This window comes from Stomoxys calcitrans, chromosome 2, assembly GCF_963082655.1.
Source record: "Stomoxys calcitrans chromosome 2, idStoCalc2.1, whole genome shotgun sequence".
Taxonomy (NCBI): Eukaryota; Metazoa; Arthropoda; class Insecta; order Diptera; family Muscidae; genus Stomoxys; species Stomoxys calcitrans.
In genome coordinates, this window is record NC_081553.1 from 40,330,755 (window position 1) to 40,357,932 (window position 27,178).

Consider the following 27,178-nt stretch of genomic DNA (forward strand, 5'->3'; position numbering starts at 1 on the left):
CAAAGGAAAGTGCACTAAAACTTCCCTTTACTAAAGGAAGAGTACTAAAACTATCCTTTCTCAAAGGAAAGTGTACTAAAACTACCCTTTCCCAAAGGAGAATGTTCTAAATCCGGCACTTCCCAATAGAAAGAGTACTAAAAATATACTTTCCCAAAGGAAGGTGTACAAAAATAACAATTTCCCTAAGAAAGGTGTACTATAACTACCCTTTCCTAAAGGAAAAGCTACCCTTCCTCAAAAAAAAGTGTACCAAAACAAACCTTTACCAAAGGAAAATGTACTAAAAATACCCTTTCCCAAAGGAAAGTGTTTTAGTACACTTTCCCAATGGAATGTGTACTAAAACTAAAAAAAAAAAAAATCAAGTACATATCTTTTTTTATGACAATTTTTCAAGAAAAATTAAATTTTTATGAAAGTCATTTGAAAAAAAAAAATAATTTTCATTTATTTTTTATTCCTATATCTCGATTGAGTTTGTCTAACCTTTATCAATGATTTTATTTTATTTAAAAACAAACGTTAGTAATTTTTAATATATGCTGATATTTTGCTTAACTTCGCCAGACTGTTCAAGAATTGGAAGTGATGTTGAAAGCGGACACTAAATTAAACAGCATCACATAAAATCCTTGATTATGGGTTAGCCGAAGTCTATCGAAATTTCGGAATAAAAATAAATTAAGAGACAAGATATGTTTCAATTGACCTTTATCAAGCAAATGTGTGGATTGTTACAGGTCACTTGAAATAAAAGTACGAACCTGTATTTGTATTTGTATTTTTTTTTTTTTATTTTTACTCCGATATTTCGATAGACTTCGTCTAACAATCGTCAAGGATTTTTTAAAAAAAAATCTTTATTCAAAAAATTACTTAAAATATAAGATTTTCTTTAAAACTTCAGAACTCCCCTATTCCCTTATTGTCCTCTCTCATTTCCCATTTTTCCATCCTACTATCATCTCAATGACCAAAACGATTTCGATTTGACAACATTTACAAATTGTATGCACTGTCAACGCATGTCAACCAACATTTTGGTCGCATTACATAAAAATATTTTCAAAATTACGCAAAAACAATTCGTGTTTTTAAAACAAAAAAACTTTATTTCAATGAATATATGAATTAATATTCAAAATACAACTCGAGACGAAACAATAACAAAATTGAAAAAAAAACGCGATTATTACTTTTACTCATCTTTGTTTTAAGATTTACAAAAACAAAAAACTAACGTAAATGATTGCGATGTAGTTTACAATAACAAGACAAAAATCGTTTACAAATAATAAAACCAACATAATAAAAAAAAATACAAAAATCTGTATTACCAAAATAAATAAAAAAGAAAATCTGGAAGTGAAAGGAATAATAAATAATAATAAAAAAAATTAATATGTAAAAATAAGTACAAATTGTTTTTCTTTCTTAAAAAAAAGGTGGGGGAAACGCATTTGGAAAGAGCATTTAAATCAGTCTCGTTAATCTTTGATATGTTATCATTTTAACTTAAAAACGATGGGTGGTTATGTCCAATTTATTTATCATAGAAATAGTTCTCCGATTCAATGGGAAATTTTTCGCCCACAGCTTGATGTTGGCGTAGTTTCTCCTCTATCTGCTTCCAAATGTTGCTGCATTTACTAAGCAGTTCCAGATTGCCTATGCAAAACATGCCATGTTTGGCCCGGGATAAGGCAACGCATATGCGATTTGCCTGCTTCAAAAAGCCAATTTGTGATGAACCATTACTGCGTACCAAAGAGAGTATGACCAGGTTGGCTTCCAAACCCTGAAAGCTATCCACTGTGCAGGCCTTCAATGACTGCAAGGCACTGTGCTGTTGTAACTTGAAAAAAAAGAAAAAATTAAAAATAATTCAACTATATTTTGGTAGGTTTTTTCCTTTATAATACCTGCTTCCTTATCATATCGATTTGCCTAGCATAGGGACTTAGAATCTGTATATCTCCAACATCATATAAAGCATTTTGTACCAAATGCAAAGCCAATTGCACCACCTGAGTTACTTCGTATGAATTGTATAGCGACGAATCATGTTCAGTCTTTGCCTCTGCTTTGTTGTGCGTCATAAAAAAGAGATTCGTTGACATTTGTCTTATGGCCGGATATTCTGATACACTAGCATCGCTCTCCAGGTCTTTGTAAATGGTATTGCACAAGAGATCTGCAATTTTTGGATGCATACGATATTGAGTTCTTAATGCAATAGGATTTGGATGATTTTTGAATAGTCTCTCGAAGAGTGAAATGTTCATGTGCGACATTTGCTGTAATTGATAGTTGGAGGTGTATGGCTGCAATTGTTGATGATCACCGATCATGATGACATGCTGTGTATAGGGTGTTAGGCAGGCCACAATGTGTGATTCTAGAATTTCGGCAGCTTCTTCAAAAATTACTAAAACAAAAGGAATAGTTTTAACAGATTATTATTTACATTTGAATTCCCAGAGATTTCTTACCAATTTTGCTCTTCAGCAAACGAAACAAATAGTTGGTCTTTGCCGCACACGTTGTGGTCATGCCAATTATAGATTTCTCCCTTGCCACATAATATTGAAACATGGTCTTTAGAGTTCTCAACTTTTCGGCAACCTCGGTCAAATGTTTCTGGGCTTGCAGTATATGCTGATAGGCTTCATCGGAGCCATCAAATTCCCGATGTTGATGTTGTAGCTTTTGAAAAGCATCCTTAAATTCATTGCTACACATATAGTACAAGCGTTTCAGCTTGGGATTAATCAATGAATGTTCCACCACATCTTTGATGTTGTATTTGGCTATAAGAGGATCGCGGGTTTGACTGCCAAAGCGTACAATGTTCTCAGTAAATGTGGATAATTTCACCAAAAATTTATCCAACGATTCATTGGTGTAGGTGATTAAGATCAAAGGAGTTTCGGCATTCTCAATTAAGGTTTGCACAATTTTCACCGAAAGATGGGTCTTGCCGGTACCAGGAGGTCCTTGTATCAAAGCAAACTCTTGTTTTAAGGCTTTCGAAAAGGCCTCCAATTGTGAAGGGTTTAATTGTAGATAACCATTATCGGGCAATTCTGTCAAAGGATGAAATTTCATGCCACCACATTGGTATATGGTTTCTGGGGTTAAATATTTGGGAATTTGTGGCTCACTACAGCCCTCAATGATATACTGCTTCATGGGAAAATCGCTAATGCAGCAGTTTTTCAGATAATTAAAAACATTATGGTAGGGTTCAAAGAATGCGGGTGATTCAAACATAAGCAAAGGTCTTTTATAAATATTGCCTATATTATGCTGCCTGGCGATTTCTATGCCAATCTGTAAGTAGAGTATGCTTTAGTTTGGTTTCTTTAAATTTAAGACATTTTACTCACATAACCTTCTTTTAGGCAATCTGCACTTGTATAGGTAACGGTGGCCAAAATCAAATTTTCGAAATCTCTGGAAGTGGTAAAGCAAAGCAAGGTGCCTGTTTTAATTTTCCACAACTTTTCCTGTAAATCCCAGGACATTTGCGGCATTTCCTCCTCCAGGGTATCGCGACGTTTACCCATAATGTCAACAAATATCAATTCATGACGATTTGCATCCAGAAATTGTTCATTTAAAACAATAAAAACATCCTCAAATAAATGGAAATTATCGGCCATTTGGGGGTTAGGTAAAGTCTTGTTCCTAACAAATTTCACACAATCACGTAGAGGTAAAAGGAAGTCTTCTTTAAGGAACTGCATGTGCTTTTGCAGATAGTGATGGACGGCTGCGGAAGCATTCGTCAATGATGAGGAAGTTTCCAGTTTCAGAGGTTGACTCATTAAGTCCTCTATTGTGGGATAAATTTCATCAGGAGTAACATCTGTCACCATTTGTTTGCTTAAAGTCTCCTCTAGACGACCTCTTAGTTGCTGCCTTAGCAATGTACATGAAGCGTTATCATTGTCACTTTTTTCTATGATATTCAAAATATCTTTAAAGATAGCATTTTCGCTGCTGCTTTCGTGACTTTGTACCAATAAGGTTCCCATATCATCTAGAAATGTTTCCATTTCTTTTTGTTGCTTCCACATGTCTTTGAAACGCTTACAAAACAATTTGGCCACCATTAAACGATAATGGTCTTGCAGCATTAGATTTCTAGCCACAGCTTGATTAAGAATTTTATGAAAGCCTGACAGTTCCAGGCGACACATAGCTGCCAATATTTTTGTGTATAACATAACTCTCTCCTGACTGTCATTGGGTAGTATCTGATCGGAATAAAAATCGGATTCTAATGTCTGTGTATGTAGAAACATATCCAAAGGTGATTGTGTGGCTATTTTGCGTAGTTCCACAATATTCAGGTTCTTTTTTGTTGTCTTTTGGCGTTTATGTGACGATGCTTTTATAGTGAGGTCCTTGATGTAGGAGTCTGTGAAAAAGATAGAAAAGAGGTTTGGGTTTTAATAATAATATTAAGCTAAAATTGTAGTTGTTGTTATTGTAGACACATTATCAGGTGGAGGTGGCGATCCTCGTCAAGCTCTTGTAGGTGAGTAAGCTCGTTATGGTCCAAAGGACCGATCGCCGCGGGGAACAGGGTGGCCATTGGTTTTTTAAAGGCGTCAATAACACGACTTGTCATATCCAGCATCATAGGCACTCAGTATTTGTGCAAGAACCGTTGCTGTCCGGCCTCTCACTGAGACTCTTCGCTCGATACCGCTGATTATTCGGTACAGCCCCAGCCTATGGACGGTTACTCGAAGCTAAGCTTCTCGTGACAGCAATGAACACCACATAAATCGGCTCTCACTACTCCAGCCTGTGTAGTGCTCACAGTTGTTGATGTAGCAGTATGTTGTACACTGAGGAGGCATCCCTTGCCGATGAAGGATTTCATCGGGTATTGTACATACCGGCTGCCATGGGATTGATTGCTGTGGTAACAGTATGTTGGGTTTTCATCCTTCATTGATTTGCTCGGTTCTCTTTAACTGATCTAAAAACTCTACAACTCGCGTCCATAGTGATCTGGTAGCAGTCTAGTTAGATTAGGTGGACATATAAACAGGTGAATGTGTTGCGGTTGTTGTTGTAGCCACATTTAGACGTGAAGGTAGCGAAGGTTCTTGTCCATAGGACCGATCGTCATGGGCATGTGAAGGCTATTTGATATTTAAAGGCGTCAATAATAACTAGCCTTGTCGTATCGAGCAACATAGGCAGTAAGTATTGAAGAAGAGCCGGTTCTGTCGGTCTCTAACTGAGATTTTCCACTCCATACCGCTGATTGTTCGCGACTGCAGTTGCAGCTACTCCGAAAACTGAGCATCTCACTATCCACAATCTGTGGATGCCCCCGGTAGCTTTCAGAAGAGCGTCTAGCGATGACGATGAACGCCATACAAATCGAAGCTCAGAGTTTAAACCCTAGTGGTGTTTGCAAACCGTTGCAAATAGTTTGCAAGAAAGCTGCACATCTAGGCATTGGCACGATATTTGGTGGTGAATGGAATGGCTACTGGAAAAAAAATGCCAATCGCAGGCGGTTAAAACACCAGTTCCACCTGATGGAAGCCATTGGCTAAAGGCTACAGCCTTAGGGTTACATGTTACATACCAAAAGTCCCGGGAAACATGGCTTTTATAGAGTAGGCATTCATTCCCTTCATTAGTTCAAAGCTGTTCAGCTATTCTGCTGATTCACCAAATTCTTTTTTATTGTATTTTTAACTCACCCAAAGTATTTGTTGGCACTTTTATGTGCTCCTCCATTCGTTCAGCTTGTTTCGCTTTTATGGTCCTCTGCAAATCTCTCATCAGATCATCGTCATCTTTATCAAACCAATCACAATCGTCGGAATCCGACATTTTGGCAAAGTTAAAACTTAAAAATTATATTCTATTGACCTGTTGGAGTTTGCAACTGGAGTTCGGTTGGAGTTCGATTTGTTTTCCGGCTGTCGATGACAGCGATAAACAATAACATTTCTTATTTGGATTACTGCCATACGTAACGTATCATCTGATGCATTAATGTGGGATGGTAGTCCTGTTTTATTTTAATACTTCATACAGGGCTGCCAGACCTAACGATTTTACAACTTTGCGCTTGACAATTTTGAATCCCTTTATAAGTTGACCTTTTTTTCGGTATTTATTTGTATTGAAATCGAAAAAAAAGTTCAGAATTATGGTTTATGGTTGAATTGATTCGACAAACCCGCATGGTTGATTAAATGTTAAAGCCCCTTTGACACTGCTCTAAAAATCCGGATTTAATGGCTCGATCATCTGTTTTCTCTTTATAAATCAGCTAAGAAGAGCTTTAAATCCAGATTTAATGAACAGTGTAAACGGGGTTTAGGACTAGTATAAGAGTGACGATTTGTGCTACATTTTTTTAAGAATTTGGACGGGTTTTTCTTAATTTGTAAATTTTTTTCTTTAATATGACGATTTTTTGTGCAGATTGTGCAGTGCAACGAAAATTGTATGGAAATTATGTCTATCTAGGACAACGATGTTCTGGATACATTACTAGTGCCAGCTTAAGCATTGCATGATATGTTTCCCACATTTTAGGGTGGCCAACTGCGGAAATACTTTTATTGTGAATGATAAAATGAAATGTTAGGCTCGCTCGGAAGATCCGCTCGAGCCAGGGCAGGGTGACTCCAAGGGACCCCTGCAGCAGTGACGGCATAATTCTGTCAGGTCCGAACGACTTAAATGGCCGGAAAATGTGGACCGCCCACGCTATCTTCTCCTCGTCAACGATGACCCTGATGAGGTCATCCGTAAAGGCCCACATATGTGGGTATCGCGATATCTTGATCGCCGACTACTTCCTGGCCACCTGGGAAAAGAGCCTCCATCAAAAGTTCCACCGTCTCTTGCCCACTCTCAGTGTAAGTCCCGTCTTCCTCCTCAGGGACCTAGGCTTGATAAGATCCTTCGAGTGCACTTTGCGCAAACTGAGCTTCCAGTTCCCTTGCGTTCTCCAGAGGCCCCTGGGGGACCTTCTGTTGCCTGAACTTCCCCCCGTCGGTCCTCCTGGGGTTTCTGCATGGTATCCTCCTGCACCTCTCGTGCTCGACCTGAAAACATTTCGTACAGTGATCCAAAAAGGGGCACTGGGTGGAAACGTCCCAGTCCATAATCACTATCGTCACAAGCGTTTCGAGATTCAGATTTCGTGATCTGATTCCACGAATCTTGTTGCCTCGTAACCACGGTTCTTGAATGAGCGCAACATCAGTGCCTTCTCTCCTCATACCTTTCAGCAGCTCTGTGGAAACTTGTTTGCGTTATGTTTTTGCTCTTCAAGGCTTGTCTATCTAGTACTCAAACAAAAACACAGCAAGCATTTCGGATAATTGGTGTGGTCAATATGGTATTTAGATGTTAAAATGGGGTCAAGTTTATATGAAGCCACACTAAAAATGGCCCGAATTGCAATCGCAACTGATCTACATCATTAATTATAAATAATGTATTTTGTTTGTAATAAATTCATGCATTCTTTAATTTTTCGCTTCGATAAAACATTCTGAAAATCTTCGAGGGGTTTTGTCATACTCCATTCACAATGCCGAACATTTATTCTCCATACTTATTTTTGATTTCATTTAAAATTGTTTGTCTTATTATTTGCAACAGGGTAACATGCAAATTTCAATTACCAAAAGCACTTTAACGCAACAATTGCTTTGCAGTGTAGAACTTTGCTTCGTAACGGTCTTTAATCATCCCATATGTTCATCTGTGAATTATCGATAAATGATTTGTTGTGGCTTTTTAATACAACTCTGTTATTGTTTTGTTTCTATTTCCTATTTCCCGCTTATTTATCTTATTAGAACCTTTATTGTTGTTTCGCAAATGTCAAACAAATTGGCCAATGCTGTTGGAAAACAGCTGCTGCGCAGTCAACGATTACATGAGCAGTACGAATAAACAAAAGTAAAATTACACTCCCCAAAAAATCAGTTTATATTCTCAGCTCGTGCCGTTAAGTCGTATTGTACACGGAAAACGAACAAGTGGCGCGTCTCCTCCCCCTCTCACTGTTAAGCACACCAAACAAAAAACGCACACAGTCAGTCAATCCAATCATTCAGTCAGCCAGCCAACCATCTAGTCTTTTTTAGTGATGATGGAAGAAATGTATGTGAGCAACATATTAAAGAGAAGATTTTGCATTTTCTGTGGGGTTCTTTCCGTTTCAATGTAATACAACAATAGTAATAACAACAAACACACACACACAAAACAGAAAAAGGAAGTTGAGGTGGTGGCGGACGAGAAACACAAAAGTAACAACAAAAGAGGAAGTAGTAGTCAAGAAGTACGTGTGTGTTCGTTCTTGCGTGCGTGTTCCGCGCCAGGCAAGTGTGTAAAAACTAATAAAAATCCAAAACTCTCCTCCTAGGAGGTGGTGGTGTAGAAAAACAACAACGAACGAGACCGACTGTCCGCTCATCGGCCAACTTGGAGCAGGCAAATTTTTCATCGATTTTCAAACGCGCAGTTGTAGTCCAACGAACGATTAAAGCGGTTGTGATAAAAAATAATAAAAATTGTTAGCCAAAAGTGTTCATTTTCATCGCCACACAACATCCATTGTGTGGTGTTGCTTAAACCATTGTCTTTTGTTAATTATTTGGAAGTTTAAAGAAATTAAGCAAAAAAGTGAAAAAATTAAAAAATATGCGTACAACAAAGTCAACATAAAGTCTGCCAAATCCTTCAATCCAACATTGAAAAAATATAAAAAAATCCTGTTCTGCTTCTTCTTTGGCAGAAAAAAAGGCGTAGTGTAGTAGTAATAAAAGGTGTGTGGCTGTGCGCACACGGTGTGTGTAGTAAGAAAAAGTAAAAGTGCAAAATTGGCGAAGAAAAAACGCACCACCACCCAATAACAACAATAGCAGCACCACAACTCTGGGCGGCTACCACCACCAGAACCCCAAAAAGCAACACCAACAATAAGCGCATATGAAAATGTGGTTCTTTTGCAAAAGAAAGCAATTTTTATAGAGGGCAAACAAAGAAAAAATGTTACAAAAAATTTCTCAAAATAAGTTCAAGTTTCTTGTCTCTGCTACAGCTGAAATGGTGTTGCCCTCCATAGCAAATATTTTTTAATTACCCTACCTACCTACTACCACTACACCACAACTCAGTTCAAAAAAGAAAAAAAAAATGAAGTGGATTTAGGTATTTATTTCTTAGTGCAATTGTTATTTAAACAACAACAACAAAAGAAATTTCTCACATTGTTTCAATTGCAAATACATAGTGAGAAAAACAACAAAAATATAACAATAATTTAGAGCTGTTTCAGTCGCTGCTTGTGCTGCTGCCACCGAGGCTCTCTCTCTCTGAAGCTGTCGAGTGGCTCTCTTTTTGTAGTCTCAGCCTCCATCTAAAATACAACTCCAAAATAATAACAACAACAACAGCAATAGTCATACAGCAGACATAAACGTCAACATCAACGATTTTGTTTGATTGAGTTTCCGTAAGACCGACCGCCAGACAGACCTGTAGACGCAGAGCGTAAGAAGGGGAGCAAAATGTGGAAATCATCGAATAACAAATACGGTGTCGGTAAGTGTCTCTCTGTGTGTCCCTGTGTTCTGGTGTTGTATTTATTCTTATTGTTGTTTTGTTACCTACCGTGTGGTGTGCGGTGGTAATTATACACGCACCCGCTTTATTTTGGTTTTATGTTTTCTTATTTTTATTTATTTGTCAACAACAATTACACGCGATGCGATTCGGTGTGGTGCGTGTTACTATGTATTTGTTATTAAAAAACATTCTTTGTTGTTGTATTGTCTCTCGCGTGAGCATAAGTGAAGATGCTGGTGTTCAGGAGATTTAATTTGAAAAAAAAAAAATTACAAAATTGTGTTGTGACTTCAGAAATTCTGAAAATCACATCCATTGTTTAAAATATGAAATTTTGGGGTTAAAAGTTGCAATTTAAAAAATAATTATAATTATATATACAAAAATTGCGGCTTGTAAGGACTCAAGAAGTCAAATCGGGAGATCGGTTTATATGGGAGCTATATCAGGTTATAGACCTATTTGGAAGGTACTTGGCACAGTTGATGAAATTCATAACGGAACACTACATACAAAATTGCAACCAAATCGGATAAAAATTGTGGCTTGTAAGGGCTCAAGAAGTCAAATCGAGAAATCGGTTTATATGAGAGCTATATCAGGTTGTAGACCAATTTTGACCGTACTCGCCAAAATTATTGGAAGTCATAACAGAGCACTACATGCAAAATTTCGGCCAAATCGGAAAAAATTGCGGCTTCCAGGGGCGATCGGTTTATATGGGAGCTATATCTAAATCAGAACCGATATGCCCCATTTGGAAAACCCAACGACCTACATCAATATTAAGTATCTGTTCAAAATATCAAGTGCCTAGCTCTACGCTTTCGACCGCTATCGTGATTTCGACTGACATACGGACGGACGGACATGGCTAGATCGACTCAGAACGTCGAGACAATCAAGAATATATATGTATACTTAATTGGGTCTAAAATGAATATTTCGAGATGAATAGATGAATATTTCTAAGTATTATCAGGAGATCGGTTCATATGGTAGCTAAATATATCTAAACTTGAACGAATTTGAATCATTAACAATCACAACCAACCAACGTCGTTAAGATAATCAGCTGTAGGATCTTAAACCTATATTTCGAGGTGAAACAAACGGAAAAACAAGGTTAATAAACCCGAATCCTATGGTGATGGGTATAAAAATGCGTGAAAATAAGCTGAATGACTCCAAAATACGGAAAAAGGAAGACGTTTTCATATCCACCACCATAGCATGGCGGTATACTAATCTACACGCAAAAAATAAAACGTTTCAGACATTTTTGCGAGAAACAATTTACTTTTACAACAAAGTTTCTTCAAAGTTTTGCTTCAACATATTGAACGTTAATCACAAACTTAGCATTATTGAGTGTAACTAACTTCGTTGATTGTAAACCCTTTAACAACTTCACCTTGGATAGAAGGACTTTTATTTTGTTATAAAACCAAAAACTCGTTAACGGTAAAATTGTTTCGTTAACCGCAAACGAATTTTCGTTTACAGGATCAAAAATTATTCTCTTGTGTCTCTCGTACTAGAGAGAGAGAGAGCGTATAGACCAGTGATAGGCAAAAATGCTCACACTATTGCACATTTTTTGTACGTATACAAGAAAATAATCCCAAGCAAGCCCATGGGATTGCAAATATTTGCAACGGTGTGCTGACATAGACAATATCACACATAAAATCAGTTCTTTGTTTTTTGACTGAGCAAAGAGCAATCTGTATGATGAGCAGCTCGATCGAGTACGGATGGTAAACTCGGAAATTGACAATTTTTAAGTTTCGCCAACAAAAATGTTGGTATATCAAACGACAAATTCATTAGAGCAACATGGAAGGTTTTTAATGTAATTGCGGATCATAACATCGAAATAAATCCAAGTATACTCTGGTAAAGTTTGAATTACAAACTTAGATCCGCTTATAACTGGTAAAAATTTAAGAGTAATGCGGTGATTGGTGTACTCTGCGAAGGCAACGCAATCGGCCTTCTTCTTATTGATAATCGTCCGGCGCTCAGCGATAATGAAATCGGGTAGTCGGTCAATGGTGGGAATAATGGGAAGTTGGTGAGATCCCAAAGAAATGACGGCTTGCCAGGATGCAGCTTCTCGTATCCTGCCAAGCCGTCATTTCCGTCCGTCCTCATAATCCTAGTGGGGGCGTCCTCATTCACCTTGAAAAATGTGGAGCCTTCAATCTGCTCTGCCAAAGCTATGCCCACTGAATGTTGCCAAGGGGAGAATGCCATGAAACGTAATGCGCAGTAAAGTCTACTAGGACCAAGCGATTATGACCAGACAGTAGATCACTAACCCGTACAAGCAGTGACCTTCGGAAATTTCTTCGGCCGGGACTTATATTCAAAACGATCTCTGCGCATATCTCGTAGACACCTGTATAAATAATCTTCTATAAGCCTAAATCGCGAAATCCGTTCGATGGTTCATCTTATATAGTCTATATAATGTTCTCTCAGCCTATTCCTCAATGTATAGATCGATGGGCTGGATCCCCAACAATACCACCAAGCACCTCACATGCGTCACATGTTTAGTCACCGGCTAGCAGATGCGGCGCCTCATCTACTACCTACGAGCCCCTGGCAGGAGTAAAGGGCCGCAAACGCCTTTTTATTTTTACTAAATTTCCCATGAATATTCCATTAAGGAACATCAGATTCTTCTCTCATATCAATGAGTGCAGTCCGATTAAAGTTTTAAGCGCAATGATAAAGTGCCTCATTTTTTATGCTGAGTCCGAACGGCGTGCCACAAAGCGACTCCACTTGGTAGAGAAGATTTAACATGGCAGGATACCGCACATATGTAGCCAGCATTAGTAAGGAGATAACCACCGCTGAAAATATTTTCTAGTGTTCACTCTGGGAATTGAACCCAGGCGTTCGGAGTCATAGGCGGACATGTTTACCTCTGCGCCACGGTGGCCTCCATTAATCTCAATCCTAGATTCCTTGGAGGCCACCATAGCGCAGAGGTTAGCATGTCTGTCTATGAAGCTAATCACGCCTGGGTTCGAACCCCGGCGGGATGATAAGAAAAAAATGTTCAGCGGTGGTTTCCCCTCCTAATACTGGCGACATTTGCGAGGTACTAGCCATGTAAAAACTTCTCCTCAAAGAGGTGCGGCACGACGTCCGAACTCGACTATAAAAAAGAGGACCCTTGTCATTGAGCTTAAACTCTAATTGGAGAATCACTCATTGATATGTAAAAAATTTGGACTTTTTCCTTATTCTATATATTTCCGGAATGTTCATTGCCACATATCTACACATGTGGCAATTAAGATTCCTGTTAACCTAACTTTCCAGAACCACGCCAAGGAATTTGGCTTATCCTGACAGCTCCAGTGCCATACACTGCAGAGAGATAGGCCTAAATTCGGGATTTCTACTTCTTCGTTTGTCGCACAGTGTTCCCAAATCGAAAAATCTTAGAAATAATTCTGGAATTTTTGTAACGGAAAGCGGTATGTACACTGATAAAAAAATACGGTACTTTTTAAATAATACCGTCTGGTATTATTTTGTTCGCGTAATTGCAAAGATTTTTAATACCATTTGGAATCAATTCAATACCAGACAAAGGAGGCTATTAAGAATTGGCGGCCAGAAGAGTTTTTGATGCAGACCCTTCGCGTTGTATATGAAACGCCCTTCACCATCCTCCAAGACTGGGCCACATAGGATAATCTTGGACACGCCGAAACAGACAGACATACGAGTTTGATAAAGAATTAAAAGTTTCCTGCAACATCTAGGAGTAAATGCCATTGGGCACCATAGACTTGTAAGGCCCAAAGGTATGTAGTGTCCAGTGAACGCCCTTCCGAGTTTCTAGCTCGTTCGTTACCTGTGTATCCGTGACGTTATTCCTCATGGGCACTAAGCCCGTTGGCTCGAAACCAGGAAAGTGCGTCTCCAACAAGTGAAGGAACGTTTCTAGAGGAGGATCCGTCTATTCTCCGTCTGCGCTCCTTAAGGTACATTTTTGTATTAGTGCCTGTCAATTTCAAATGCCCGAAACTTTTAGCAGATTTTGCTAATGTGTTCCAAATTTTGTTACTCTTCTTCAAAATGGCTTTATAGACATTCATCCTATTTGACTTTTTAATGTTTCTCCAATTATTTATGATATTTATTATTATTTGCCTTCAATATTGAAAATAAAACATTCGTATCCTCCATATGTATGTATGTCTTATGTGTGGTCGGTTTATCTTAAATTGAGTTTTTGCTGGCGTTTTGTTTGTCAAGAGGCCATAATTCTTTAATGAGAGCTTATCTGTAATCATTATTGGATATATGTCCATATGTATGTATGTACAAACATCCCAATAAACAAAGAGACCCAAGAGTGGTGCTACTCGTATTAATAATTTAAATTGTTTGTACATATGTGTAACAAAAGCACATTGGCACTCCACTGGATGGCTGGCGGGCTGGCTGTTCGTATGTCTGTCTGTCTGTCTGTCTGTCTTCTTTTGTTTATGAGGTCTTTTTGTATGCTTGCCTCGGTGTGCTAAATTAAACGCCATTTAATATTTAGATTTGTTGCTCGTTCTTCTCATTTTCTTTTACACAACGAGTGGTGATTCATTTGATTCTATTTCACTTACACGGCATTGGTTAGACATCATCATATTTCAAAAATATCCAAATGGGTTTATCATCGGTATCATAGCCACTGCCATTACCACAGCCACCTCTGACGCTGTTGCTGCTGCTGCTGCTTGCGCCGCCACAAACAATCACAGCATAGACTTCCTCATCATCATCAACTACTGAGAGCAATGATTGTTTTATTATACCCTCCACCATATGGGGGAGGATGGGGGGTATACTAATTTCGTCATTCTGTTTGTAACTACTCGAAATATTCGTCTGAGACCCCATAAAGTATATATATTCTTGATCGTCGTGACATTTTATGTCGATCTAGCCATGTCCGTCCGTCTGTCCGTCCGTCCGTCCGTCTGTCTGTCGAAAGCACTCTAACTTCCGAAGGAGTAAAGCTAGCTGCTTGAAATTTTGCACAAATACTTCTTATTAGTGTAGGTCGGTTGGTATTGTAAATGGACCATATCGGTCCATGTTTTGATATAGCTGCCATATAAACCGATCTTGGGTCTTGACTTCTTGAGCCTCTACAGGGAGCAATTCTTATCGGATTGGAATGAAATTTTGCACGACGTGTTTTGTTATGATATCCAACAACTGTGCCAAGTATAGTTCAAATCGGTCCATAACCTGATATAGCTGTCATATAAACCGATCTTGGGTCTTGACTTCTTGAGCCTCTAGCGTGCGCAATTCTTATCCGATCAGAATTAAATTTTGCACGACGTGTTTTGTTATGATATCCAACAACTGTGCCAAGTATGGTTCAAATCGGCTCATAACCTGATATAGCTGCCATATAAACCGATCTTGGGTCTTGACTTCTTGAGCCTCTAGAGTGCGCAATTCTTATCCGATTGAAATGAAATTTTGCACGACGTGTTTCGTTATGATACCCAACAACTGTGCCAAGTATGATTCACATCGGTGCATAACCTGATATAGCTGCCATATAAACCGATCTTGGGTCTTGACTTCTTGAGCCTCTAGAGGGCGCAATTCTTATCCGAATGGAATGGAATTTCGCACGACGTGTTTTGTTATGATACCCAACAACTGTGCCAAGTATGGTTCACATCGGTGCATAACCTGATATAGCTGCCATATAAACCAATCTTGGGTCTTGACTTCTTGAGCCTCTAGAGGGCACAATTCTTATCCGATTTCAATGAATTTTTGCACGAAGTATTTCGTTATGATATCCAACATCTGTGCCAAGTATGGTTGAAATCGGTCCATAACCTGATATAGCTGTCATATAAACAGATCTGGGGATTTGACTTCTTGAGCTTCTAGAGGGCGCAATTCCTATCCGATTTGGCTGAAATTTGGCATGACGTATTTTATTTTTACTTTCAACAACTGTGTCAAATAATGTTCAAATCGGTTCATAACCTGATATAGCTGCCATATAAACCGATCTGGGATCTTGACATCTTGACCCCTAGAAGTCGCAATTATTATCCGATATGCCTGAAATTTTGTACGACGGATCCTCTCATGACCATCAACAAACGTGTTTATTATGGTCTGAATCGGTCTATAGCCCGATGCAGATCCCATATAAATCGTTCTCTCTATTTTACTTCGTGAGCCCCAATGGCCGCAATTCTTATACGAATTGGCTGAAATTTTACACAGGTCTCCAAAATATAATTTAATTGTGGTCCGAACCGGACCATATCTTGATATCGTTTTAATAGCAGAGCAACTCTTTTCTTATATCCGTTTTTGCCTAAGAAGAGATGCCGGGAAAAGAACTCGACAAATGCGATCCATGGTGGAGGGTATATAAGATTCGGCCCGGCCGAACTTAGCACGCTCTTACTTGTTTTTTCTTATAAACGATTTCATCTAGTGTGGCATTATTATACTGAATATATAGTTGTAATCTTATTTAGAGAATCATGTCTTTATTACAAAGTGTTGTGATTCAACTATGGTGGATTGCAATTAGTTTCAAAATTTCTGGAAATAAGTGTTCTGGTGAATAAATGTTCTAAATTTCAATTCTAACAAAACATCAAGCCGATAGCTTTGGTACACTCACAGAATATGAAAATATCCTTTTTCCCCGGCCAATTTTATCCGGTAACAAGTAAGGAAAGGAAAAAGTCGGGCGGAGCCGACTACACCTGCCCTATAAGTGGAAATTTGGACCTATATCTTTATTCTGAACATAATTTAGAGGACTTCGGTGAAGTCAGATTGGTTATAAAACAATCCGTATTATATTTTGAGCAAATGTCTTCAAAATTTTAATGAATACGGCTCTATTCGTGCAAATAGGGTGGTACAAATGTATCTTGGGGCTAAATAGAAATCTGAATCGATTTTGATAAAATTTAATAAGAATGTGTATTGTCATAAGAGATATACAGATATATATACATCTGTCCCGATTTCCGCCAAACTCTTTAGGTATTGTGGTAGTCGTCGAGAAAAGTATTGCATTGGTGAAAAAATGTGCTTGCGGTGAATCTACAAGTGAAAATCGGGTGAAATATATATATGAGAGCTATATCTAAATCTCAGTGATATCAAAAGTCATGAGAAAATCCTTCCTGTCAAATTTCGAAAGAATCGATTCACAAATGACTCTATTATTGCAATATTACTCAAAATCGGACGGATATATATATGGAAGCTATATCTAAATCTGAACCGATTTCGACCAAACTTCTTACACATTGTGGTAGATTTCTATAAAATTCACCAGCAATGTCCAGAGACATGAGAAAATTCGTCCTGCCAAATTTCGAGAGAATCGTTTAACAAATGACCAAATTATTGCAATATTAGTCCAAATCGGACGAACATATATATGGGAGCTATATCCAAAGCTAAATCGATTGTTTCCAATTTTAATAGGTTTCTTCTCTTGGCTATAAAAATGCCGGTGGCAAATTTGAAGATGATTGGATGAAAATTGCTACCTGCAGTTTGTAGACAAATTAACATGGACAGACGAACAGATAGACGGACATAGCTAAAGTGAATCAGAAAGCGATTCTGAGTCGAACTTATCAACGGGTCTAGCTCTCTTTCTTCTGAGTGTTACAAACAAATGCACTAAGTTATAGTACCCTGTACCACAGTAGTGGTGTGAAGACACAGGCAGTACACGGTATAGAATGTGCACTGCCTAGTCGAAATAATATTAGCGTTGCAACTTAAAAGCAACAAGGCAGTAGAAGCCCATGAGTTGCCGACTCAGCTAAAAAAGTTGGAGAAATTTGAATTTGTCACTTTAAATTAAGAAAAATCTGAAAAGTATTGAGAATATATCGTAGAATAAGTTGTATGTCATTAAATTATATTGCGAATTGCTATGAATTGTATACCGTAAAAGATATCTTCTTTTTTGCCATCCGTACTAACCTGAAATAGATTGTAGGACTATTGTGAATTGTTACTTATAAGCATTTTACTACGATGGCTCACTTGCCTTTTCTCTAATATATAAAATATCACTTCTTCTACAACCCAACAAAAGTTCAAACCTTTGTACATATCATAACCCAACACTTGCCGTCTTCTTTTTTTTCTTCTTTGGCATACTTCATTTGACATATTATTCCCCTGTGTAGGAAGAATAATAAGTTAAACTTCCGCTAAATTACAGTCCACTCAGAATCCACACAGGGAATTCCATTCGTGACTTCACATCGCCTATCATTGTTCACCTCCACTCCCACTCCACATCTGATTGGAACCCCCATTCTTGTGCAGAAGTTTCTAACAATATTTTGAATCACCCGGTATTTCGATAGCTGTCACTTTTGAAGCTTTTATTCTTTGACGTTTGCAAGATAAAACCTACATCATTAGTAAAAATTGAACGATAAACGCTTCAACAACGTATTGCGATTAAAATTCTCTACAAAAAAATTGTGATAAACTTGCAGTCACATTTCGCAAAATTAAAACTTTGTGGGTTGTCGTGAAGAACCTTGTTGGACCGCAATACAGCAAATTTTCGCATCTGAGGCTCGAACAATCCAGTTGAGAAGCCTATCCATCCTCAACGTGTGACTGTTTCGTAGGGTTAATAGTATGGAGGGGTCATTACTTTTTCGAAAATGAGGTTGGATCAACCGTTACGGTGGTAAGGTCAGTTATGACGTATGACTGTCATGTTAAATAGGGTAGACAGGGTAAATAGGTTTGCCTTGAGATTCATGACTGGGGTTATGGGCACTACTGCGACAAGTTTACTGGAGGTTATGATGGGAAACCAGTCAATCGATTTGTTTATAAAGAAGTCGGCAGAGAGGACACTGTTCAGACTATTGTAGCTTAAACTGCTACGAAGAAGTCCATTCAGCCTTACCCGTATACTAGACAGCACATTGAATAATCTGCAAACGGACTAATAAGTAAGAACTGAAATAGTGCACCGTGGACTATATATTAGGATACCGACTCCGACGGAATAGCTGAAATAGGATTAGGTTTACGCAAATTAACATATTTACAGATGGATCTAAGATTGAGAATGGGACCGCTTGTGGCATATATTGTGGTTAACCTGACATCTCTTTGCAAATGCGCCTCTTCACGGCAGAAGTTTTTGCGATAACTAGAGCAGCAGAGATAGTGCTATTCAGAGGAATAGATTGACCTGACATCTGTATCTACAGCGATAGTCAAGAAGGATTGAAGAATTATATTGACATTAGCATGAGAGCTAAAGTTTTGGGGCGTTATCGAGTGATTTTAAATTGTCTACAGAGGTATTATAACCTGCCTTTATGCTGTGTTCCTGGACATAAGGATATTTTGAGAAACGAGAAAGCGGATATCCAGCGAGATTGGGTGCAAATTTTTTTCATGCGTCAATACTGGACGTATACCCACCACTATTGAAAAATTTTTAATGAAATTAAGGAGCGTTTTAAGGAAACATGTTTAAGTCGCAGGAACATATCAGCCGGAAGTGACGAACAAAGCTTTTGTGAGGCGAACCCTCGAAATCAAAGATAGCTTGTTGTCAATGGAGAAGGAACATCTGAGGATCTGAGAAGATACTACCTTATTAAATCTAGCAGTCGCCTACGTAATTTCACCAACTTTCCGCACCTCGGGTGTTTTGGCTTTTCGGTCACGGGTATACGGGTATGCCGGCCTTCCTAGTGATACTTTGTCTGGCAGGATCGCCATGTGATGAAGGGACACTTTTGTTACTGTTGCATTTTGTAAACAAACATTTAGTTCTAAACAGGTGTGCAGTGCTAAGGAGTTTATTCAGCCCAGGGTATACTAATGGAAGTATCGATTATTTCGATAACACTTCACCCTGCTATATGTCAAAGTAGAAACAGGATACTGTCTTTTCATCCGGGTGGCACCAGAAAGTAAGTTTTGTGAAGAAAATTCATCAGATTGAGAAGAGAGAATATGAGGTATCACATTGGGCCTTAATCTGGCCAACGTGGATGTCTAGACGACTAATGTCTTGGCATCATTCTCCTTTAACCAAGTTATAATTATTTTTACCTGAGTCTGCTGGATGGAATAGACTCAATTCTGCGGAAAGGGTTCGGTTCTATTATCTGGTGTAAAAACCCTTCGTCACCAGATTGATTTCTATTTTTGTTACGGTTGGTTGGACAGTGTTATGTCATCTTTTTCTAATACAAAGCGGAAATGTTTTATTTATAAAAGAAATATACAAAGTTCTATCATATTTTTATTCAAAAGGGGATTCCAATAATACTTCCTTGTATGTATTACTCATCGTCTTTTTATGGTGATTAGCCGTAGACATGTGTTTACATTAAAAAAAATATTACGTATGCAGAATGTTTACATTGGCCATTTTGTGTTTATTTTTATTAGAATGAACTTTGTTTCACATAAATAATTATGTTTCAGGGAAATGCCCACATAATTTGGCCAACGGTTAATATCTAATAGTTTTTTTTATAGACTAGACGTTAAACACAAGATGAGAAAGGGGAATAATGTGGAAAATGGAAAATGTTGGAAATTAATGGAAAGGAATTAGCAAATTTTTTTTATTCGATATTGGGTAAGTGTACCAATAGTCGGCCCAATCGGCACTTAAACTTTTTTACATGTCATTTTGTGGGTAATCAAGCTACCTGTCAAAGATAGGATTTTCTTATAGCTTAAAGTGTTTTCTTTCAAAACAAATATCCAATTTTATTGATTTGCATGAGGTTCCATCCAAATGATCCATCCATTTGCCAGCTTCTTACAGTTTTCTTTCATTCGGATTTCAAGGACTTAAGAAAGGATGGAAGTGCATATACAATAATTAAGTTTTCTTCACAAAATTGGCTTAATTCCATTGTCATGTGAGATTTATGACCATTGATAAAAAGTAAAACGGAACATTTAACATTATTTTCCGAAAGCCAATTGTTCACACCATTTGTGATAAATTCGAAAAAATGTTTCTCTTACCATCCATCCAGTCTCTGATCTTCCGCGGATCCAACATGCTCTCCACTAATTCTTTCAGTGGTCGTATATATGGAAATACAATCATTGGAAGTACTGTCTTATAAATTTATAAAACTGTCCGTTTCCTTTTCATTCCCTCGTTGGAATATACGTTGCGGTAACCCTTAAGGGCAATAACATTTCCTGTTTTAGGGTACATAGAAAAGGTTCCCTTATCTTCATTAAATCAAGGCGGATTTAAAAAGGTGGTCTCACGCAAACAGCTGTTAACAGCCGGCCGTGTTTGGCAGTATTAAGATGTCAGATTTTTGTTTGCATTCTCTTTGTTCTTATCTTCTTTCTCTCATATTCTCTGCTCATGTACGCACACGTATACATACACGCACACATAATTGTTTGAAAACGGCGATCAACTTAATGACAAGATGATTTGTGTTTGTTGTACAAGTGAGACCACCTTTAATTGTTTCACCAAGCCATTAAATATTCTTTTTATACTCACCACCCAAGGAGGGGGGGTTATAAAGGGTGATTTTTTTGAGGTTAGGATTTTCATGCATTTGTATTTGACAGATCACGTGGGATTTCAGACATGGTGTCAAAGAGAAAGATGCTCAGTATGCTTTGACATTTCATCATGAATAGACTTACTAACGAGCAACGCTTGCAAATCATTGAATTTTATTACCAAAATCAGTGTTCGGTTCGAAATGTGTTCATTCACCGTAACGTTGCGTCCAACAGCATCTTTGAAAAAATACGGTCCAATGATTCCACCAGCGTACAAACCACACCAAACAGTGCATTTTTCGGGATGCATGGGCAGTTCTTGAACGGCTTCTGGTTGCTCTTCACTCCAAATGCGGCAATTTTGCTTATTTACGTAGCCATTCAACCAGAAATGAGCCTCATCGCTGAACAAAATTTGTCAAAATTTGAACACATAGACATATAGACCGATCCGCCGATTTAGGATCTTATGCCCACTAAAGTCATATTTATTATTCGATTTTGCTGAAATTTGGGACGGTGAGTTGTGTTAGGCCCTTAGACACCCTTCTTCAATTTGGCGGAGATCGGTTCAGATTTGGATATAGCTGCCATATAGATCGGTTCCCGATTTAGGGTCTTCGGCCCATAAAAGCCACATTTATTATTCGATTTTGCTGAAATTTGGGACAGTGAGTTGTGTTAGGCCCTTAGACACCCTTCTCCAATTTGGCTCAGATTTGAATATAGCTGCCATATAGACCGATCTCTTGATTTAAGGCCTTGCTCCCACAATAGGCGTATTTATAGTCCGATTTTGCCAAAATTTCGGACGGTGAGTTGTCTAAGGCCCTTCGACAATTTGGCTTAGATCGGTCCAGATTTGGAAATAGCTGTCATATAGACCGATCTCTCGATTTAAGGTTTTGGGCCTTAAAAGGTTCATTTATTGTCCGATGTCGCCGATATTTGTGACAGTGAGTTGTGTTAGGGCCTTCGCCATCCCTCTTCGATTTTGACCAGTTCGTCCAGATTTGAATATAGCTGCCATATAGACCGATCTGTCGATTTAAGGTTTTGGGCCCATAAAAGGCGCATTTATTGTCCGATATCGCCGAAATTCGGGACAGTGAGTTGAGTTAAACCCATATTTCTGCAATTTTGCCTATATCGATGAAGATTTGGTCCAGATGTAGATATAGCTGCCATATAGACCGATCTCTCGATTTAAGGTTTTTTGGTCATTTATTGACGGTTTTCGCCGAAATTCGGGACAGTGAGTTGTGTTAGGCTCTTTGACATTTTTCTGCATTTTGGCCCAAATCGGTCCAGATTTGGATATAGCTGCCATATAGACCGATATCTCGATTTAAAGTCTTGGCCCCATAAAAGGCGCATTTTTAATCCGATTTCACTGAAATTTGACACAGTGACTTTTGTTAGGCTTTCCGACATACGTGTCGTACATGGTTCAGATCGGTTTATTTTTAGATATATCTACTAAAAAAATCGTTTTAGTGGTTGGAAATCATAACAAAACACCTCATGCAAAATTTCAGGCAAATCGGATAAGAATTGCGCCCTCTAACGGCTCAAGAAGGCAAGATCCAAGATCGTTTTTTATGGCAGCTATATCAAAACATGGACCGATGTAGCCCATTTACAATCCCAACTGACCTACACTAATAGGAAGTATTTGTGCAAAATTTCAAGCGGCTAGCTTTACTCCTTCGAAAGTTAGCGTGCTTTCGACAGCCAGACGGATGGACGGACACGGCTAGATCGGCATAAAATGTCATGACGATCAAGAATATACATATATACTTTATGGGGTCTCAGACGAATGTTTCGAGTAGTTACAAACAGAATGACGAAATTAGTATACCTCCATCCTATGGTGGAGAGTATAAAATCGAACCATTCAAATCAACAAAACATACTGAAATGATGCCGGCAATGTTTTCAAGTGTTGCCACTTTGACTTTTTTTCCAATTTTCCTCACTACAACCAGAGTACTACTTTTGCGCCTGTTTTTAGCCATCGTTTTTTTATATGGAGTTTGACAACATTCCGCTTGAAAAGCTGAACAGAATACTCGGCTTTAAAGCGAAATTTTGACGTAATCTGTAAACTCAGCTAAAATATTTTTGTTTACAAGGAAAGCCGAGAATATTATTGTCGTTTATTGACCATTTTGTTAATATAAAGTTTTACATATTCATAGTAATTTGACTTTAAAAACTAAAGTGCCGACTACTAGTACATGCCGAACTTGGGAGCACTTATCCTACTTGCCGGAATTACCCTCCTTCTTTTTAAAATCAATAAGTCAACTGGACTTTTTTTTTGCCAGGAAGGATCAAAAATATAAACAGCCCAAAAAAAATATATGTAATTATTTTCTGCACGACCTAATATTTCATGTCCATCATCTACCATTCCTTTGCAATTCTTCCATAAAAATGTATCTTTAAAAAATACCTACATACATACCGATTTGCCAAATGTCACACACCTCACCATCATCATTCAACCGACTACAAGTGCTTTCAATTCAAAAGGGTTAAATCTTTATTCTAAACATCTGGCAAAAAGAGATTTGATTCGGTCGGTGCTTAGACAAAGTCAAATTGGCCATTAGTGGGTTTTCGTACCATCAGTGCCACCACCAAGCAACCATCTCCATCAGCATCATTGATGGTCGTCGTCGTTTTTGGCAGCAGTGTGAAAGTATTGCAGCAAGTATTGAAATGCCTTTTTACAAGCGACTAAATTTTGTGTCTCGGTCAGTAATTTCTCCGCTGCCCCCTTTTCGTTTTGTTGTATTTTTCACGTTTCTATTTTATTTTTGTTCTTTATTTCTAATCTTATGATTGCTTTTGTGCTTGCCAATTTATCACTTGAATACACAACAAGAAGACTTCATCATCGTCATTTCTTTCGCATATATACAACACAAACATTCTCTGTTCTGCTCTGCCTAGCGAAAAGCAAAGCGAACGACCATATCCATCATTGCAAAAACAACAAGTACAATAAACGAAAATAAAAACAGCAGAAATTTAGAGAAGGCAGACAACAAAATGAAAACATCAACTATAAAGAAGATGCTGTTACGATGCCGAACAGTGTTGCCACATAAATGTTGGTACTAAGATCGCTTTTCACGAAATTATTTCGTGATTACTTTTTTAGTTATAAGGTTTTGAATCAGAAAAGCTAGCAGATTTCATTTAGTAGGACATTCCCTCATAATTTATGAAACAGTTTTAATAAAAGTTATGTTATCAATGAGATTTTTGTAGCCAGCCAAAAATGAAAAATTATTTCCTTTTAGAACAGTTGCTAAAAATAAAGATTTTAAGCCAGAGATCCCCACACACAAAACTATGGTGAAATGCGTTTCGCCCTCGATCGGGGCTTATCAAACACTGTAATGAGAGCTATATCCAGGTTAGGTGAGGTTGAAAAGAGGATGCGGATATTAATCCGCCCATGTCACTATGGACTTACACCTAAGCCAGTAAGGCTAAGCAATCACTGCAATAAGAACTAAATCTAAGTAAGGTTGAAGAGGATGCGGATATTAATCCACCTATGGCCACCTAAGCCAGTAACAGGCTTGTTGTGCGCTCTAAAAACTCAAAAGTAACATCGAAAAAGAAAATTTTAAGTTAGGAATTTCGTCCTACTTACAAAATCCCTTATTGTTTTCCATCCCTAAGTAAGTGTCTCTAAGTACCTATGTCTTTTAGCCGCGTAAGCCGGTCAATAGAAAATGCCCCAAAGTCTCATCATCTTCCCCACATGTCCTACACATGCTATCACTTGCCGGACCGATTTTGTATAAGTGGGCTCGTAGTCCTATGTGTCCCGTTATGATACCAAAAGCTATTCTGACCTCCTTACTTCCTTTCCGTAATAGCCACGTCCTCTCACGATCTGGATTACCCCATAGTATTTTTGTCGTCCTACCGACTTTTTCGCTGTTCCACAGTGTTACATGCATGTAGTCTCCCACGCCCTTAAGGCGTTTATCTTCTTCTTATACTGCGAGACTGTTCCTGATCTAACCGTCCTGGTTGTTATTGCCCTGTTGGCTAGTTTACTGTCCCTGGCTTTGATCCATCCGTGTAACATGATTTTCCAGATGGCAATACTAGGGTTCCGTCAGTCCAAGACAGCAATGCCTCGCACGTGACCTCAAGTGTCGTGACAGGTATCCGGTCGGAAACCACTTCCCTTTCTTCCAGGTTTCCTATCGTCGCCTCGATTATACCGCGATGGTATGAGCTGCTCCCATCCTCAATCCATTCTCCCATCGCCTTAAGTCTCATAGCCACAGTGGCTATCTCACACTTAATCTGTATGGTAATTGGTCGGATATTTATATCTAAATCTGAACCGATTTTTATCTCAATGCTTAGTGTTTGTCTTTGGACTAAAAAAACATGTGAACATTACGTGATGATTGGTTAACATATGCGATTTCCATGCGGACAAACGGACATGGCTAAGCCGAATCAGGACGAATTTTTGAGTACCATTTATCACAGCCACAGTAGTGATGCAGCGTACATTTTGTGTTTTATAATAAACTACCGTTTGCAAATTTATCATTTGTCCAATTAACTTGTGTCGGACAGCACTCATTCATATGAGAGAAGTATCCTCGCTGTTCCTTAAGGGAATGTTCATGGGCAATTTTGCAAATTGGGTGAATAAAAAAAGAAAAATGTTTGAAAACTATCCAAATTCGTTATGCTTTATAAGGTACTAAATCGGTCATGGGGGTACTACGGTACTTCTCGGGTCGGAAAGTTCTGAAAGAGTACTATAGTACTGAAATTTCGATTCCTGGTACACAGAAATTTGCAATAGTATGTGTGTATTTGCCCACTATTGTTTAGGATTCAAGCTTTTGCTCAATGGAGACAAATGTTTTCAGTAACTACCAAAAAAATTTAAATCGGTCATGGGGGTACTGCGGTACTTCTCGGGTAGGAAAGTTCTGAAAGAGTACTATAGTACTGAAATGTCGATTCCGGGTATACAGTAATTTGCAATAGTATGTGTGTATTTGCCCACTACTGTTTAAGATTCAAGCTTTTGCTCAATGGAGACAAATGTTTTCAGTAACTAACAAAACAATTTAAGTCGGCTGATCGCTTTCCGTAACCTCTAATATTGTACTGAACCTAGGGCCGAACTACCGCATACTTGATCGAGTGCGCTTTCGTAACGAATGAAATTTCTTCTCATATTTAATGGGTGTTATACCATTTGTATATAAATAATAATTGATTTAAACATTTGCCATCTTTAATTTGAAAAATTCCCGTTCAATAACGAGATACATAATTCACAATAGAGAGATTTGGGTCGATTTTACTTGTTCAGGTATGGGGTAATTCGGCCCCTGGGTTTTTATATAAAAATAAAACAATCTATTGCTTTTATTTAAAACAAAAGCCGACAAGAGTGCAAGTGATCCGGTGAAACTGGAAAAACTGCAATTACCACACCCCTGAAAAACTAAACACATTGGCAACACTGATGCTCATTTTTCATCTGCTGCTGATGCTGCTTCTTTTGCTACTTCCGATGCAGCGCAAAAATAAGAAGAAACGATATAAAGCGACACATGTTCGCCTTTTGCTGTTGTCGTCATTGCCACGGTACCAATGAATGGCAAGCGGGGGCACCCATCAGACCGGCCTCCTCTACTTTGCTCCAATTCTGATTCCGGACATATACAAAGTTACGAGAAAAATAAAGAGAGCGGAAAAAACAACAAATGAGAAATTAGATAAAAAAACAAAATTCTTTCAAGGGAGGAAGCATGAACAAAGAGACAACGAAGAAGACATCGACAATGACACACACCAACAATAACAAACAAAGGCAATCAAAGAAATAAAACGAAAGTTAAATGTAAACAAAAACGACAATGGAAGCAGCGCCATA

General features: G+C 38.2%; 2 protein-coding genes across 4 annotated transcripts in view; one reads left to right on the forward strand and one right to left on the reverse strand.

The window, feature by feature from the left end:
• Positions 1-1,141: 1,141 nt before the first annotated feature.
• Positions 1,142-5,970, reverse strand: LOC106088735 (NFX1-type zinc finger-containing protein 1). Its single transcript, XM_013254399.2, has 5 exons — positions 5,739-5,970; positions 3,393-4,429; positions 2,496-3,336; positions 1,926-2,431; positions 1,142-1,858 (listed from the first exon to the last, which is right to left on the reverse strand). The coding sequence occupies exons 1-5, from the start codon at positions 5,869-5,871 to the stop codon at positions 1,547-1,549; spliced, it is 2,829 nt and encodes a 942-aa protein (XP_013109853.2). The 5' UTR covers positions 5,872-5,970; the 3' UTR covers positions 1,142-1,546.
• Positions 5,971-7,993: 2,023 nt separating this feature from the next.
• Positions 7,994-27,178, forward strand: part of LOC106088729 (dedicator of cytokinesis protein 3) — a 229,409-nt gene continuing 210,224 nt past the window's right edge. For 2 of the 3 annotated variants that reach the window (XM_013254385.2, XM_013254387.2), the window contains exon 1: positions 7,994-9,615. In XM_013254385.2, the coding sequence (XP_013109839.2) occupies positions 9,582-9,615 (34 nt within the window). In that variant the 5' untranslated portion in view covers positions 7,994-9,581. The remainder of the gene's footprint in view (positions 9,616-27,178) is intronic. The other variant, XM_013254386.2, reaches the window with a different exon arrangement.